General features: G+C 44.1%; 1 protein-coding gene across 5 annotated transcripts in view; it reads left to right on the top strand.

Annotated features, from left to right (window-relative positions):
- The window catches only part of TBX5 (T-box transcription factor 5), a 476,135-nt gene that overhangs the window by 156,930 nt on the left and 304,819 nt on the right, over nt 1-14,386 (top strand). For 4 of the 5 annotated variants that reach the window (XM_085633551.1, XM_085633552.1, XM_085633550.1 and 1 more), the window contains exon 4: nt 3,013-3,132. The exons of the other annotated variant lie outside the window; for it this stretch is intronic. In XM_085633551.1, the coding sequence (XP_085489677.1) occupies nt 3,013-3,132 (120 nt within the window). The remainder of the gene's footprint in view (nt 1-3,012; nt 3,133-14,386) is intronic. 5 annotated transcript variants of the gene reach the window in all.

Here is a 14,386-nt window from a genome sequence, read left to right as displayed (position 1 = left end):
TTAAACTCATGATAGGAAATCCTAGAGAAACCTGATGGATTATCTATTGATTTATTCAAGAGTAACCAAGGTTATTTGCATGGCATACATTAGGCCAGTTCTCCACGGCTTAAGTAACTAACGGGCAGTTCGGAAATATTTTAAACAAGTACTGTCTATTGTCTCTGGTACTCCAAGAAGAAGATACTGAGAGAAAGTGGTTTATCAGTTGGGGTGGATTGGTGTCCACCATAAGTAATAAAGTCTCCATCTTGTTAAATCCAGTCAAAGGTTTCAGTAATTTTAATCTGAGCTCTATCTCTGTTAGTTGCGGCACAGAGCATTCAGGCTTATTTCAGACAAAACGTGTAAAGCATTTAGGAATACAAAAAAAGTTTAAAACACAACAAAATAAAAATCCCACTCCAATTTATTGAAATAGAGAAAAATGTAATAGGCAAAATGGCATTTAAAGACAAATATCCAATAAGTGGAACTGAAGAGATGAAGTTTTAAAGATTTAGGTAAAAATAGCACCAAAAGGGACACAAAGCATCAATTGTGGATGTTGGTTGTGGTAGACTGGAACATAGGTATGATTTGAGGTGGATCACAATGGAGTGCGGGCTCGGATACACCAAGCAGATTGATCCCACTAGGTCCTTGAAGTAGGGGAGTTCGAAAAAGTTTCCAAGTTCCAATCTGAAAAAGGACTCTTTTGTTTTTGTGAGGGCAAACCTGAAATTCAATCCAATACCATGGAACTCCCAGTGAGATACCTTTTGCAGCCAGCCTCCTGGCACCTCTGGAACAAAAAGTTATGAAAAAGTTCTCAAACTTCTTTCGGTGTCCAAACAACCCCAGGGATACACATTCAAGGCCACAGAACCTCAGGGGGAGCACTTAGAGACATTAACAATGCTAGGAAAAGGGCAACAGTAAAGTCCATTCGAGGTCCAGTTGCCACTAGTCAGGTCAGATTCTTTTCAGGAATATCTGCTTCAGCTTTTTTATGGTCATGGAATTTCCAAGGGCATCAGCCATAGGATCCTTGGAGACCTCCTCAGGTCCTTTTCACAGTCCACAGATGCCAAGTACAACAGGTTTAATCCACCTGGCATCCATTCACAAGTCTAGCAGTGTACAGATGTGCAACGTTTATGCCTGGCACAAGCTAGTTGGTGGGACTGACCAATGGGCACTCCAGAATCGATAGGGTAAAAGTTTCTGGAGGCAACCCTGCTTGCTTTTTCAGTCGTTTCTGTTTACCTTACTGCAAACTGACTCAGAATGCCATTTGCCAAGGCATTTTCAAGATGACAAATGTCTTCAGCTACACTACACTTGTGCTTTGAGTGCTGGGGGTGGGTGTGTTAGAGAGACATGGGGAAATCACCAGTGTCCTCCTACCTATACCACATAAATCTAGTTTGAAGGGGGCACTGAAACCACTGCAAACCTAGAGACACAAGTCTTGTAGGACCAAAGTAGGGTTCTTCAGCGACTAGACAGGAAATAAACAAGATATTGCCTTTGCAACCTTTTCTTTTCAAGTGTGCCCCAAGTGTTACATGTTTATCAACAGATCTCTCAAGCAGGGTTTGACAGTGGCCTGTCAACAGACCCAATTCTGTAGAATTTAGAGACGTAGGGCCATATGTAGGTAAAACGTGTTTTGCGATTCTCTAATTGCAATTTTTAGGGCATCGCAATTAGAGAATTGCAAAACGCACTGTAGGTAGGATTAGCAAAATATTTTGCGATTCCCACCTATTCCTTATTTGCGAATCCCAAATTGAGATTCGCAAATAAGGAATACCTTGCCATTCATTCCTATGGGCTAGAAGTCCCATAGGAATGAATAGGAAGACATTCTCAATTTGCGATTCTCAATTAGAGAATCGCAAATTGAGAATGCAATTTCAAGGTTGCAAGGGTGTCAATAGGACACCCTTTTGTACCCCTGAAATAAACATGTGTGCACATGTGGCGCACATACATGCGCTAAGGGCATGTATGTGCGCCACATGGCACTTTGAAAAATGCAAAAAAGTGCATTTTTCAAAGATATCGCAAATTACCACCAACCTGAAGTTGGTGGTAATATGCGATTCCTTAAGCCAAATTCGCACAACTTGGGTGCTTCCTACATTGCATTTAAGGAATCGCAATTTGGGATTCCTTAAATGCATTAGCAAAATAAGGAATCGCATTACGGCCACTTTGAAGAATTTTACACAAAATGGTGTGTGTGGGGGTGGTGGTGGGGGGTTTAAATAGGATGCTTTTTAATTTGTGGCCAATGTATAAATGTAAATACTATGTCGAACAGGTGGTAGAAGTGATTATTTGCATTAATACTAGGTTTTGGAATTATTGGAAAGTGATAGAAAATGTTAATGTTTTGGGGAATATAGGAAGTGATGCGTTGTTCTATTTAAGGCGGGTAACAGTGTGTCTGCATTGAGAAACAGACTTTGATTTAGCATCGTGAGCATGTTGGTCAATTTTGTGGTACTGAGATGGGATTCTGCGGTTGTGTGTATGAGGTACAGAGAGAAGGCACGAGTGGGAGAAGTGAATGTGTGTGTGATAAATTAACACATGCTGGGAGAAGCGAGGGTGAATTTTTGATACTTTAAGGGTGTGAGTGACTTGCACATATGCTTGAATGCAGGGTGTGTAGAGGGAATGGAGTAAGGGTATATTTATGGCACAAGGAAGATTTGAACAGGGAGTGTAATAGCGTGCTAAAATGAATTTAAAGATGTGAAGCAAGGTTTGATGGTTTATTTATTGAGAATGAAAATGTTTGTGTGTTGTAAGTGATTGCATTAATGGGATTTTGATTTTAAGCAGGTGTATTTTTGAAAATGTTCCACTTTCCCTCAGCAGAAATCTACCTAATTATTGTCACTGAGTATTTGTCCAGAAAAAAATCTTTAATGTTGTAAACCAATCTGCTTCAACCGTTTCTCACTGTAATCATTTCCCTACTTTTTCTCCCTCCTCATTGTTTTCCGTAACAACTAGGCGCATGTTTCCAAGCTACAAAGTGAAGGTCAGTGGGCTCAATCCAAAGACCAAGTACATCTTGCTGATGGATATTGTACCAGCTGATGATCACAGATACAAATTCGCAGATAACAAATGGTAGGTACTCATAAAAAGAAAGAGAAGCTTATCTTGTAAAAGGTAGTATGTACATCATCCAAAATCAACTAAACTACAATCCTGCTCATGTGGAAAACAAACAAATGTAAACCCTTGGGGTTTCCTGTACACGATTATCATTTGAAGAAAATGGGGGTAGAATCAGCAGAAGAAATTAGGGAATAGTTCTGTAGTAATTATACTCTAACAGTAATGGCAAGTATACGCCGACCCTTTCAATTTTAAAATAAAGGAATGCATGACCATTGTTTACATGTTTAACAGATACTGTAATTTACATAAATCGTGAATGTTCTTAGGAGGATTTATTTTATATACACATTAAACATAACTCACTGAACAATACTGACAGCTTAATTTAAAAAGGAGCAGAAGTACAAAGACGGAAGGTGGCCGTGGCCATTGGATTAGCAACGCGAATACAGCTATATGTGTCACGTTTTTACTACCAAGCCATATGCAATAACATGGCTTCACATATGTCACCAACTTATCTGAAAAAAACCTTCCTGTGTTTGCTAAAACGTATTCAAATGAGAAATATATTATAGAGAGGTCACCACAGAAAAGGGGATCTTACTTGTTCTCTTCAGAAGCTTGACCTCTTTTTCTACTATTTCTCATGCATATGTAGGAGTAAAATATGTAGCATTTTTAGTGTTTAAATGGACATGCACAATGTTTGTGAATGGCCACAAAAACAATTGGGGGTTTCTATGCTGTTTGCCGTGTCAATCTCCTGCCCTTAGTTTCCACTTTCAACTCTATAGTACCACATGGAAAATCCACTATAATATTGGAATTTTTAATCGGCAACAATTAGTGAACCAGGTTTTGGAAATTACAACTGCAAGTATTTTTTTGATGTATCCAAATCCTGCTTTCCTGTACAACCCTTTTTGTGACTTGGGCCCCATGTTTTACACTGAATACTTGTCAAGTGATGAGGATGTGCCTTTGTGAGATAGGTACAGGATCCTGTATTCCTCTAAGAATGGAGGTCTCAGGTCCTCATACGTATAGTCTACAAAAGGATTGCCCGCATCGTGCTAAATATAATATTCTAGATAGTTACAACCCTTGCTCATCCACTATGAACATTGTGATTTTTGATTTGTGGCTCACGGCAAAGAGATTGTTTAAGTTACAATTTTATTTGTTGATTATTTAAAATCTTTACAAGAACAGTGTTAGAAATTGTGTTTCTGGTTGTCAGAGGTATGCACCCTGTCCAAGCAGGAACCACTATCCTAGACAGAGTAAGACACAATACACCCTAATTTATCCTGTGCTCACCCTCTGGTAGCTCGGCACAGAGCAGTCAGGCTTAATTTAAGAGGCAATGTGTAAAGTGTTTGTACAACACTTTAAACAGTAACACAGTAAAAACACAAAAAAGAACTCCACACTAGGTCAGAAAAATAGAAAATACCAAAACAACAAACATCTAACAAGTGTAAGTGGAGATAGGATTTTTTACAGAATAAATATAAAATAGCTTTTAGGGTCAATAAGTGCTTAAATGGGATATGTGGTCGCACTGGACTGGGGCAAAGTTAAAAGTAGAGACCGATTGTGATGGGGTGCGAGACGTATACAGGGACCTACTTCGGTGTGCTGAACAACAGTACCTCGATCCGGGCTGGCATTGATGTCGAAGAAGATGCGAGGCGAAGCCAAAGCGATGTGTCGGTGTCGAGCTAAACAGCTAAACAGTGGGTGAACTGTGTTAAGATTTTCCACGCTATGGTGGTGATTCTTCGGTTTCGAGTGCGAGACGCCAGTTCGGAATTCGATGTGTCTCACCTGCTCCTACAGCAGACGATGCGCCGATTCTTTAGTTGATGCGCTGTTTCCGTGTGTGATGCACCAACTTCACTTCACGCTTCAACAAGGATGCAGCAGTTCCAACCTACACAAGGGCGAAGATGCGCAGGTTCTGGTGAGGATGCATGGATTCTGTAGCATCCTCTCCAGCCTGGTAACATGCAAATGACCATGTCTCACATGGAGTTCTGTAGTGAACGTCAGAGTGAAATTGAGAACCAACTGTACGCATTGAGTCATCAACTTTATTAACCACCCCCAATCGATAAAGTCATTTCTTCGGAGCCCATCCAGGACCAGAAGGGTCCCACTATGCATACGTACAAAGACACTTTATCTACCCCTTTGTTAAATGAATAGTACAAATATTACACATATACAGCATACCCCCTCAATGAGTCTTCAACGTACTTGAACCAGTCTTCCATACCTAGTCATGTGAGGTTGACAAAGCAGAGGATCAGGGCCTGCCTCAGTCACCAGGGATGCAGAGGTAGGTGTAGGAGGTAAGCTCTCTGGACTTTCAGGTGGGCAGATCTCGCCTTTGACATCTGGAGCCAACGAACATTGAGGTAGTTGCTTGAAATGTGACAAATCTCTTGTTTTCGACTTTCTGGGATGTTGTGGTCACTATATGTCCTTTACTCATCACAACCCTCAGGTGTTCAGCGTCGAATGGAGCATCAGACTAACGCTTTAGTTTCTCGGTCTCCTTCTTTGAAGACCGTGTTCCGAGCACACCAGCTTTTATCAGCATAGGTCTTGATTCTGGACTTGTGCTAGGAATCTGTCGTACGGATCTCACCTGCATCTGTCGACCTGTGTGTGGTCCATTGTGGCAATTTGGTTACAATAGCACTCCCAAACATTAAGGTGGCAGGGCTTTTACCTGTAGTGGAATGGGGAGTTGATCAGTAGGCACGAAGGGCTGAACATAGGATTACTCCCTTCTAGCGCAGTGCGCTGGACTACTCCCTTTAGAATTCCCATGAAGCATTCAACTACGCCGTTGTCCTGTAGCCAGAGACAAATGCTTTTCTATTGTTTGACATTCATGTTAGTGAGAAACTCTTTAAACTCTCAGCTGTTGAACAGTATGTTATTTTCAGACTTAAGAATGGAGGGGACACCCCATGTTGCAAAAATGTCAATTAGGTTCCCAATTATTTTGTCATGTGCGGTTGACAACAGGCCTTCCACCAGGGGAAATTGGAAGTACGTATCAACAGCAAACATTAGATGATGTCCATTTTGAAGGGGTCCATAGAAGTCTACTGCAATCCTCTTGCACACTTACTTCAGGAGGTCAGACATAACAAATGGATGCTGTGTTGTTTTAGGAGACAAGCAGTTGCACAAATGACAGGTCTTTGATCCTCTTTTAACTCTTGCGTCAAGGTGAAGAAACCATACCCGTTCTCGAAGAGCTCTCTGGGTGGCGACAATGACACAATGTCCCTCATGGACTAATTCAATGACTTGTTGTCGCAGGCTTGCTGGAATGACAAGCTTAGAACCTCGTAATATAAGGCCTTGTGTAACAGAGAGTTCCTCGCTCACATTTTTTTTAATAAGTCTTTTTATTGAATCTATGCTTCTGGCACATTTCCAAACAACACAGTTACAAAGGATATTTTTGTAGGCAACAAGTCATGGGATCAAACTGTAGCATTAATCACGCCTGCCAATTGTGTATTTCAAGGAGAAGAGTGTTCACCTCAAACACACAATGATATCTCACCAACCCTCCCTTCCCCACCCATCCATTCCTCCCAGCCTCCCCACTCATGTTGTCATTCTATAGTTATCCCACGCAGTCCATATCTTTTCCCACTTCCTTGGGCAGCCTCTACTTTGGTATACAGCCTTCTCGGCTTGCTGGCACCAGTCTACATCTCTTACCCAGTCTTCAATTTTTGGCGCAGTTAGTACTCTTCATGCTGGTGCTATGTTTCTTTGTGCCACACCGGCTACCAATTTGAGCCATTTTGTGGTGTATTTTGGCCAGCCTGCCTCTCCTTTTATCCAAAAATATTTGAAATCTTGCCAGGGCCGGCTTTAGTGCTGGTGGTGCCCTGTGCGACAATGTTTGTTGGCGCCCCCCACAGGCTCCCTCACTACCACCCTTCAACATTGCTCCCTCAAGTCACCGTAACCACTCTCTCTCAGATGTATTTAATTAGTTATACAGCGCCACCTATACCAGTGTAGGGTGTCAAAGCACTCTACATCACACACTCATTACACAGAGACAATCAATCATATGTGTGTAAATTATTGTATAGCAAATGTTACATAAGCCAGAAGACTACAAGGTGAGTCACATTGTCATCCATACTGGTAGACAGTATAGTTTAAGAGAGCTTAGTCTGGAGAAGCTCAGGCTCAGAATTTAAAACATAACCCCATGGTTGGGGGTTACATTTAATAACAAGGATTTTTTTAAACCAAAATGAGCCCTTTTTGAAACATTAGAATAATGAAAGACGTAGAAAAACATCATAATGCTCCAATCTATACCTTACAATTTGCATGCAGCTCTTTTATTACAGTTATTAGTTCACTGTTCTATGTTAGGATTTTAACATCTATACTGCTAGTAAGAAAAGGATCTCTCAAAAGCACTGACCTATTTAAACTATACGCACTTTGCGATCTGCATAGTACACATTCTGTTCAGCAGACACAATAACCCTCTGTGCTTCCATAAAATGTGTTAGAACTTCCACTCGACAAAACTCCTTCTCTCTCCAGGAAGAACATTAATCAGGGTGTTATCTTGACATTTTAATTTTTGTATGAAAATTGCGGAGGCCAGCAGCAGGTGCTTTTAAAGCCATAAAATACTTCCAAAAGGAGCGACCCCAAGAAGAGTCAGCACCCGGTGCGGAGGCACCGGTCGCACTGCCCTAGAGCCTGCCCTGCATCTTGCGTCTGCTGGCACCGGGGTTCCCACCATCACAGACATCAGCCGGGTAATTTTTGTCCAATATTCCTGAATTGCAGGGCAAGCCCAGGGGATATGAAAGAAGGTGCCCCTTTCTCCACACCCTCTAACACACCCTTCGGAGTCACAGCGGCCCATGTGGTGCTGCAGTGTTCTGGGGGTATACAACCTATGTAAAATTCGCAGTTGTATCAGCATAAGCTGAACTCGTATGATGATTTCCCTTGGGCACTGTTTAGCTTCCTCACAGTCATCGTCCTCCAACAATCCTACCTCCGCCTCCCATGCCCCCCTCAGGGTACCTTGTATATCTGGAGAGTTATTCATGATATTTCGGTAGGTGAGGGAGATCGCTTTATCAGTTATTGGGTCTAGTAGGAGCCTGTCTTCCAGGCGGAGTACTCAGGTAGCTGCTCTCCCACTGGTATGTGGTGTTGGAAAGTGTGTCTCAAGTGTAAGTAGTGACATTTTTCCCCGCCTGACATTTTGTATTCCGACTGTAGATCTTCGAACGTAATCATGGCCCCACTGCGCCAAACGTCTCCCAGTTGCTCTATCCCAATAAGATTCCATCTACGAAATCCCTGTAGTTTCCCTACCTCGCCCAAAAGTTCACTGTCCCAAAGTGGGGTTTGATTGGTCAATTTACTTTCCCATCCTAGTATTCTCGTGGCTTTGCACCATGCCTGTACCATCGTCCGAGTGTTTGCTGGCAGCAGCCCGTCCCGCTTTTTACTGTGTAATACGCCCTGATAGCCTCTGTTTCCCATTGCCTGGTGATCCACTTGGTATGCAGGCTCATTTTTTGGTCCATATTCCCAGTCGTTAACATTGACAAGCTGGGATGCTAGATAGTAGGTCCTGATATCTGGGACTGCCAGGCCGCCCTCGTACACCCCCGCTGCAGTTTATGAAGAGCTATTCGTGGGCTACCTCACCCCCACAGCAGGGTACTCTGTTCAGCCTCAAGAGCCCGGAAGAGAGTCTCTGGCACTCGGTATGGGTTGTTCTGCAAAGCATATAACAGAACAGTACCACCCTACCCATAAGAGGGACCGGGAGGTTCTGCCAGTGTGCCACGTACCTACGCAGCTGCTCAAGCTGGACCTAATCGTTTCGGGCCATGAAGTCTTCTTCATTTTCGGTGATCCAGATACCGAGATATTTGAACTTCTCTGGGCGTGCCCAGGCCACGCAAGCTGCCGTGAGGTCCGGAACCTTGCCCACCAGGTGGAACAATAGGGATTTGTCCCAGTTTACATGGCAGCCCGAGTAGCTGCCAAAAAGATAGAATATGTGTATGAGCCTGTGGAAAATCTGGTTGGGCCCTTGGGCATACAGCAGGGTGTCGTCCGCAGATTGGCTTTTCCCATCTGCCCCACACGTCTATACCTCGAACCAGCAGGTCCCACGGACTCAGGCTCCAACGTGAGTGCAAAGAGCCGGGGGGAGAGTGGGCAGCCCTGCCTCATACCCCTATAGAGCCAGAATGGTCTACAAATCGTCCCATTTACTAGGACCCTTGTCATTGATTTGCAGTAAAGGAGTTCAACTCATTTACAGAATTTTGATCTGAATCCCAGCCTGGTCAAAGCCGCAAAGAGGTATAGCCACTCAAAATACGGTCCAATGCAATTTGTGCGTAGAGCGACAGTAGCGCAGCTGCCTCAGATGGTCGGGCCGCCGTCGCCTGCATCACGCCATATAGGCGTAGTAGATTCAGCCTAGTGCTCCTGTGTGGCATGAAGCCTGACTGATCTGGGTGGACTATGGTCGATACCACCATCCCCAGTCGACTAGCTAGCACCTTTGCCAATACCTTTACTTCGAAGTTGAGCAGCGAGATTGACCGATACAAGCTGCATAGTTCAGGGGGCCTTGCTTACTTTGGAGTGACAATGATAGTTGCCATCCGCAAATCTTCCAACAGTCGTCCCTCGTCTCGAGCAGCCACAAACATATTTAGCATCGGTTTGGCAAACTCCTGCACCACACATTTGTATAATTCTGCTGGAAGACCGTTTGGGCCCGCTGCCTTCCCAGCTTGTAGATCTAGAAAGGCCCCTACTATCTCTTCTGTCATCAGATCTTGTTCGATGGCCTCTCTGTCCTCCTTCGACAATTTTTAAGAGGAAGGTCTTGTAGCAGCTCTGCGCTGTCTGCTCCCGACCTACTGGAGACTGGTTGGTATAGTGCCTCGTAGTAGGTTGTGAAGGCCCCTGCTATGTCCAGCCCGGTGTTTTTTGGGGGGTCGCCTGGATTGTGAAGTTCCAGTACCCAGTTCTGGCCCTTATCTCTCCTCTCTAGCCATGCTATCATCTTGTTGGCTTTATCACCAAGTTCATATATACGTATTTGCATGGCTATGTTATGTGCGCAGGCCTCCTCTGTTGCCAAGTCCCTGAGCTCTCCCTGTTTCAGTCGTAGTCTATGCCTGAGCTCCGAATCTGAACACTGTGATGCGGCCCACGAAAGTGCCCTGCGTACATAGTCTGGGTAAAAATATAATCTAAGCAGGAGCTACTGCCATGGGCTGCCGATATGTGTGTGTATTGCCTCACGTTCAGATTATGTACTCTCCATAGATCAGTTAGTCCCATAGCATCTGTGAGGGACCATAATGGTTGTGGTCCAGTACCGCGAGATGGTGCTGTGTCCCTGCTGACATTGTGTCATTCATGTCTCCACCTTATACTAAGATGCCAGGAAAGGTCTCCGCTTGGAGACTTGGTGGGGTGTAGGTGGAGCAGATATTGAGAACCCAGCCCTCGCACGTCCCAATGATCGCCGCATATCTGCCAGCTGGTTCTTGCCACACGCGCTGCGGTAAAAAGGGTAGTGTGTTCCTGACGAGGACTGCCACCCCCCTAGAGCCTGTGGTGTATCCCACATGGGCCAATAGCGTGTAGCCAAACTTATTTAGTGCCAGATATGTGTTGCCTTTCAAATGAGTCTGCTGGAGGAGGACTATATCTGGGGAGTGCCTGCGTAGGTATTGCAGGACCATAGTACGTTTGATTTTGTCTCCCAGGCCGTTGACATTCCCTGTCATGATCTGCAGAGACTTTTTAGTTTGCATTGTTGTGGGCAATTGTGGTGTTTTGCGTTTTTCCCAACTCCTCCCCGGTGCCCCCTTCCTTCCACCCCCTGTTGCCATAGGTATGGATCTTACATGCATTACATGGTGACGGCTCAGAAGCTAAAATATAAACAACATGCAAACAGTATAACATAGTATCACAAGAGTGAACGTGTCCTCTGAACCCCAACCTGCTACCCCGCACTATAGGCCTAAAACTACCCACATCCCCAATTTGCAGATTCGCCCAATCAAACTGCTTCTAAATGTTGGAGTCAGCTGGCGCCACTTCTTGTTAGACCTTGGTAGCTCCCCCATACCCCCACCTCCCCTCAGGTTATTCCTCTTTCAGTGCTTAACCCACCCGCTCTTGCATGTAGGATCTGCTGCACTTACAAAACCTTTGAATATGGAGGAGTTCATCTCACAGTTCGCTGTTCATCCTAGCCCAGTGTCAGCTAGGACCTATTCCTCATTGTGGTTAACTTCCCTATGGCCCGGATCCGCAGTAGAAGACTGATGACTTTGTGTATTCTAAGCCCTTAACGGGTCAGGCTTCTTGTGCGAGAATCCAATGATAAGTCCCCACTCAGGGCTGCAGCTTGTAGTTCTTGTGAGTCGGCCCCTCTCTCCTGGCTGCCGCCCCGTCTTTCTCGGAGTCGGGGCTGCTTGTTGCCTCTCCTGTTTTCCAGTCAGTCCCATGCCTCTGTGGGTCTGTAAAGTACCACGACTTGCCATTGTCCAGTACCCTAAGCTTTGCCGGGAACGGCATCATATTATTGAGGTCCTTAGCCCAGAGTGCTCGCTTTGCCTCGTCAAATGTGCGCCGGTGTCGCTGTACCATGAAAGCGAAGTCAGTGAAAAAACAGATCCGTACATTTTCGTAGGGCAGGTCACCTTTAAGGCGTGCGGCCTGGAGTATTGCATCTCGATAATTTCATATTCTAGCTATAATGGTCCTGGGTAGGGACCCTGGCTTCGGCGACGGCACCGGCACCCTGTGCGTCCTTTCAATGGAAAAGAAGTTGAATATACATTTAGGTTTAAAGTGATTCAGGATCAGATTATCACAAAAGAGGTCCACGGATGGACCCTCCACCCCCTCGGTGACCTACGGGCTCGACCTTCCAGGTTTTGCTGCCATTATCTTTTGTTGGTGGGTTGGGCGTTGAACTTGGCCCTCCAATTTCCAAGAGGCGCCTGGAGATTGGTGAAATTAATCTCTGCAACTTTGACTTTCCCGGAGGTTTTATTCATGTCCGCTCTAAGGAGGTTCATCTCTATCGTGACCATGTCTATCTTCGTTTTGAGGGTTGGCCCTTAGTGTTTGATTAGCTCCCATGATGGCACCTAGCGAGGGTTTGGTTCCCTCGTCTTCCTGTTCCCCCATCGCACCCCTATCCAAGCCTGCCTGCCTGAGCGCCGTGTATTTGTCTGGTTGGTTGGACTGGGCGGGGGGCTCCCTTTGGACGTATATTTGGCGGCCCTCTTGTGGGTTTTCTTTCGCTGTGCTGTATCCACCCTCGGTGAAGCGCCTAAGCCAGCCGCCTAGACAGGCTTCCCTGGGGGCGGTTCGGTTGGTGGGCTTCGGGTGTCTTCCTCTGAGGCGTTTCGATCACCACTCCTCTCTGTACCAGGCCCCAACACTTCAGGATGCAATCCCAGGACTTCTAGTCCCTCCTGCTTGCGTCTATTTGTCACACTGACCTGCCTCATGATTTTCGCTTGTCGCTGGTGCTCACTCTCGGAGGCCGAGTCTCGTATCACTCCAGGCAGTGACTGGGCCCGCTGTAGCGCCATTGTCAGACAACTATGCCTGTGAGCCAGCGGCTAATGAGCGATAGTACAGGGGGTGGGTGGATTCTGCCCTGGTTATGATCTACCAGGTGTTCTCAGCTCCTTTTCTACGCAGTTTATTATTATTATTATTTTTTTTTAAGTTTCTTTATTGAGTTTTTATAACATCAGGCACCCGAAACAAAAAACAAGAGATAGAAATAAATTAGCAAAAACGTCACTTACAGGAAGACACATCCCATGAAATCCATACATTAACAGTATAACATCAGTTCATAGCCAGTTGAGAAGTGGGGTCCACAATTTCAACCCAATTGCTCTCCTTTTCTTGCCCTTAGTTTTATAAACAGCCATTTCCAGGTGATACACAGAAAGTAATCTGGCTTGCCAATTACTAAAGACAGGTGGTTCACTATCTAACCATTGTGTTGTAATGCAACACCGAAAGATTGACATGCATATAAATACAACTCTATCCTCCACATCTGTTCTTAAACTATTACTACTAGTTTGTACCCCCATAATAGCCAATTCTGCAGTAATTTGTGTTGAAACCCCTAAGTGAATCGATAAAAAATTCTCGATGTCTCTAATAAATTGGCTTAGTTTTGGGCAAAAAAAAACATGTGTATAGTGTCTGCAGCCATTAAATCGCATCGATTACATTTATTCACTCTAACATGTGCCCATCTAGCAATTTTAGCCGGTGTATAATATAAGTCATAAATGGACATAAAATGTTGATTTTAATTTTTTGAAGCAGAATTTGATTATCAGAACATTTTCTAGCCAAAAAGCTGCGAATCTGTAAAAACTTAAAGAATTCTATCCGAGAAAGGCCATATTTCTGTTGTAGAGACAAAAAAGGAACCATGTGTTGACCATCGAACAAATCCCCCAATTGACTAATACCAGCCCGATACCATCTGTGCATAATTGGATCTTTAAATATATCCGGTAGCAAAGGGCAGTTGATTAAAGGTGTATAATAATTTAAGTTGGAGATGAATCCGATTCTTTTCTTTATTTTTTTCCAGATCTCAAAGCAGTTCATATAATTTTGAATTTGTTTTTTTTATAATAACTCGGCTCGATGATACGGACTAGACATTGGCGTGCCTCCTGTCCTAATACCATCTCATATATAGATGGCCTAACTGACTCATCCAAATAGGTTTCATTAACCAATAAGACACCCATATTCTGTAAAAAAATAGACCAAAAGTATAGTTGAAAATTAGGGATTGCCAGGCCCCCTCTATCTCTTGATAAAGTAAGTTTTTTTAGAGCTCTTCTAGATCTGTGATAACTCCAGAGAAACCTGGACGACATTCTCTCAATTCGGTTAAATATAGATATAGAAAAAAGCAGAGGTATAGTTCGAAATAAATACAAAAACTTAGGAAAAATGAGCATTTTTAAAACATTGCTACGGCCATATAACGACAAACGAAGGTTATCAAGCCTCTCCAAAGTTTTATTGGCAGAGGCAATTACCGCATCAGTATTTAAACGAACGATTTTATCTAAGTCAGCAGATATTTTTATTCCCAAATATGTAGACTCTGCCTCGAAATGCATGT

The sequence above is a fragment of the Triturus cristatus genome, chromosome 11, assembly GCF_964204655.1.
Source record: "Triturus cristatus chromosome 11, aTriCri1.1, whole genome shotgun sequence".
Classification (NCBI taxonomy): Eukaryota; Metazoa; Chordata; class Amphibia; order Caudata; family Salamandridae; genus Triturus; species Triturus cristatus.
The sequence above is the reverse complement of the archived record's forward strand: the minus strand, read 5'-3'. Positions and strand labels throughout refer to the sequence as shown.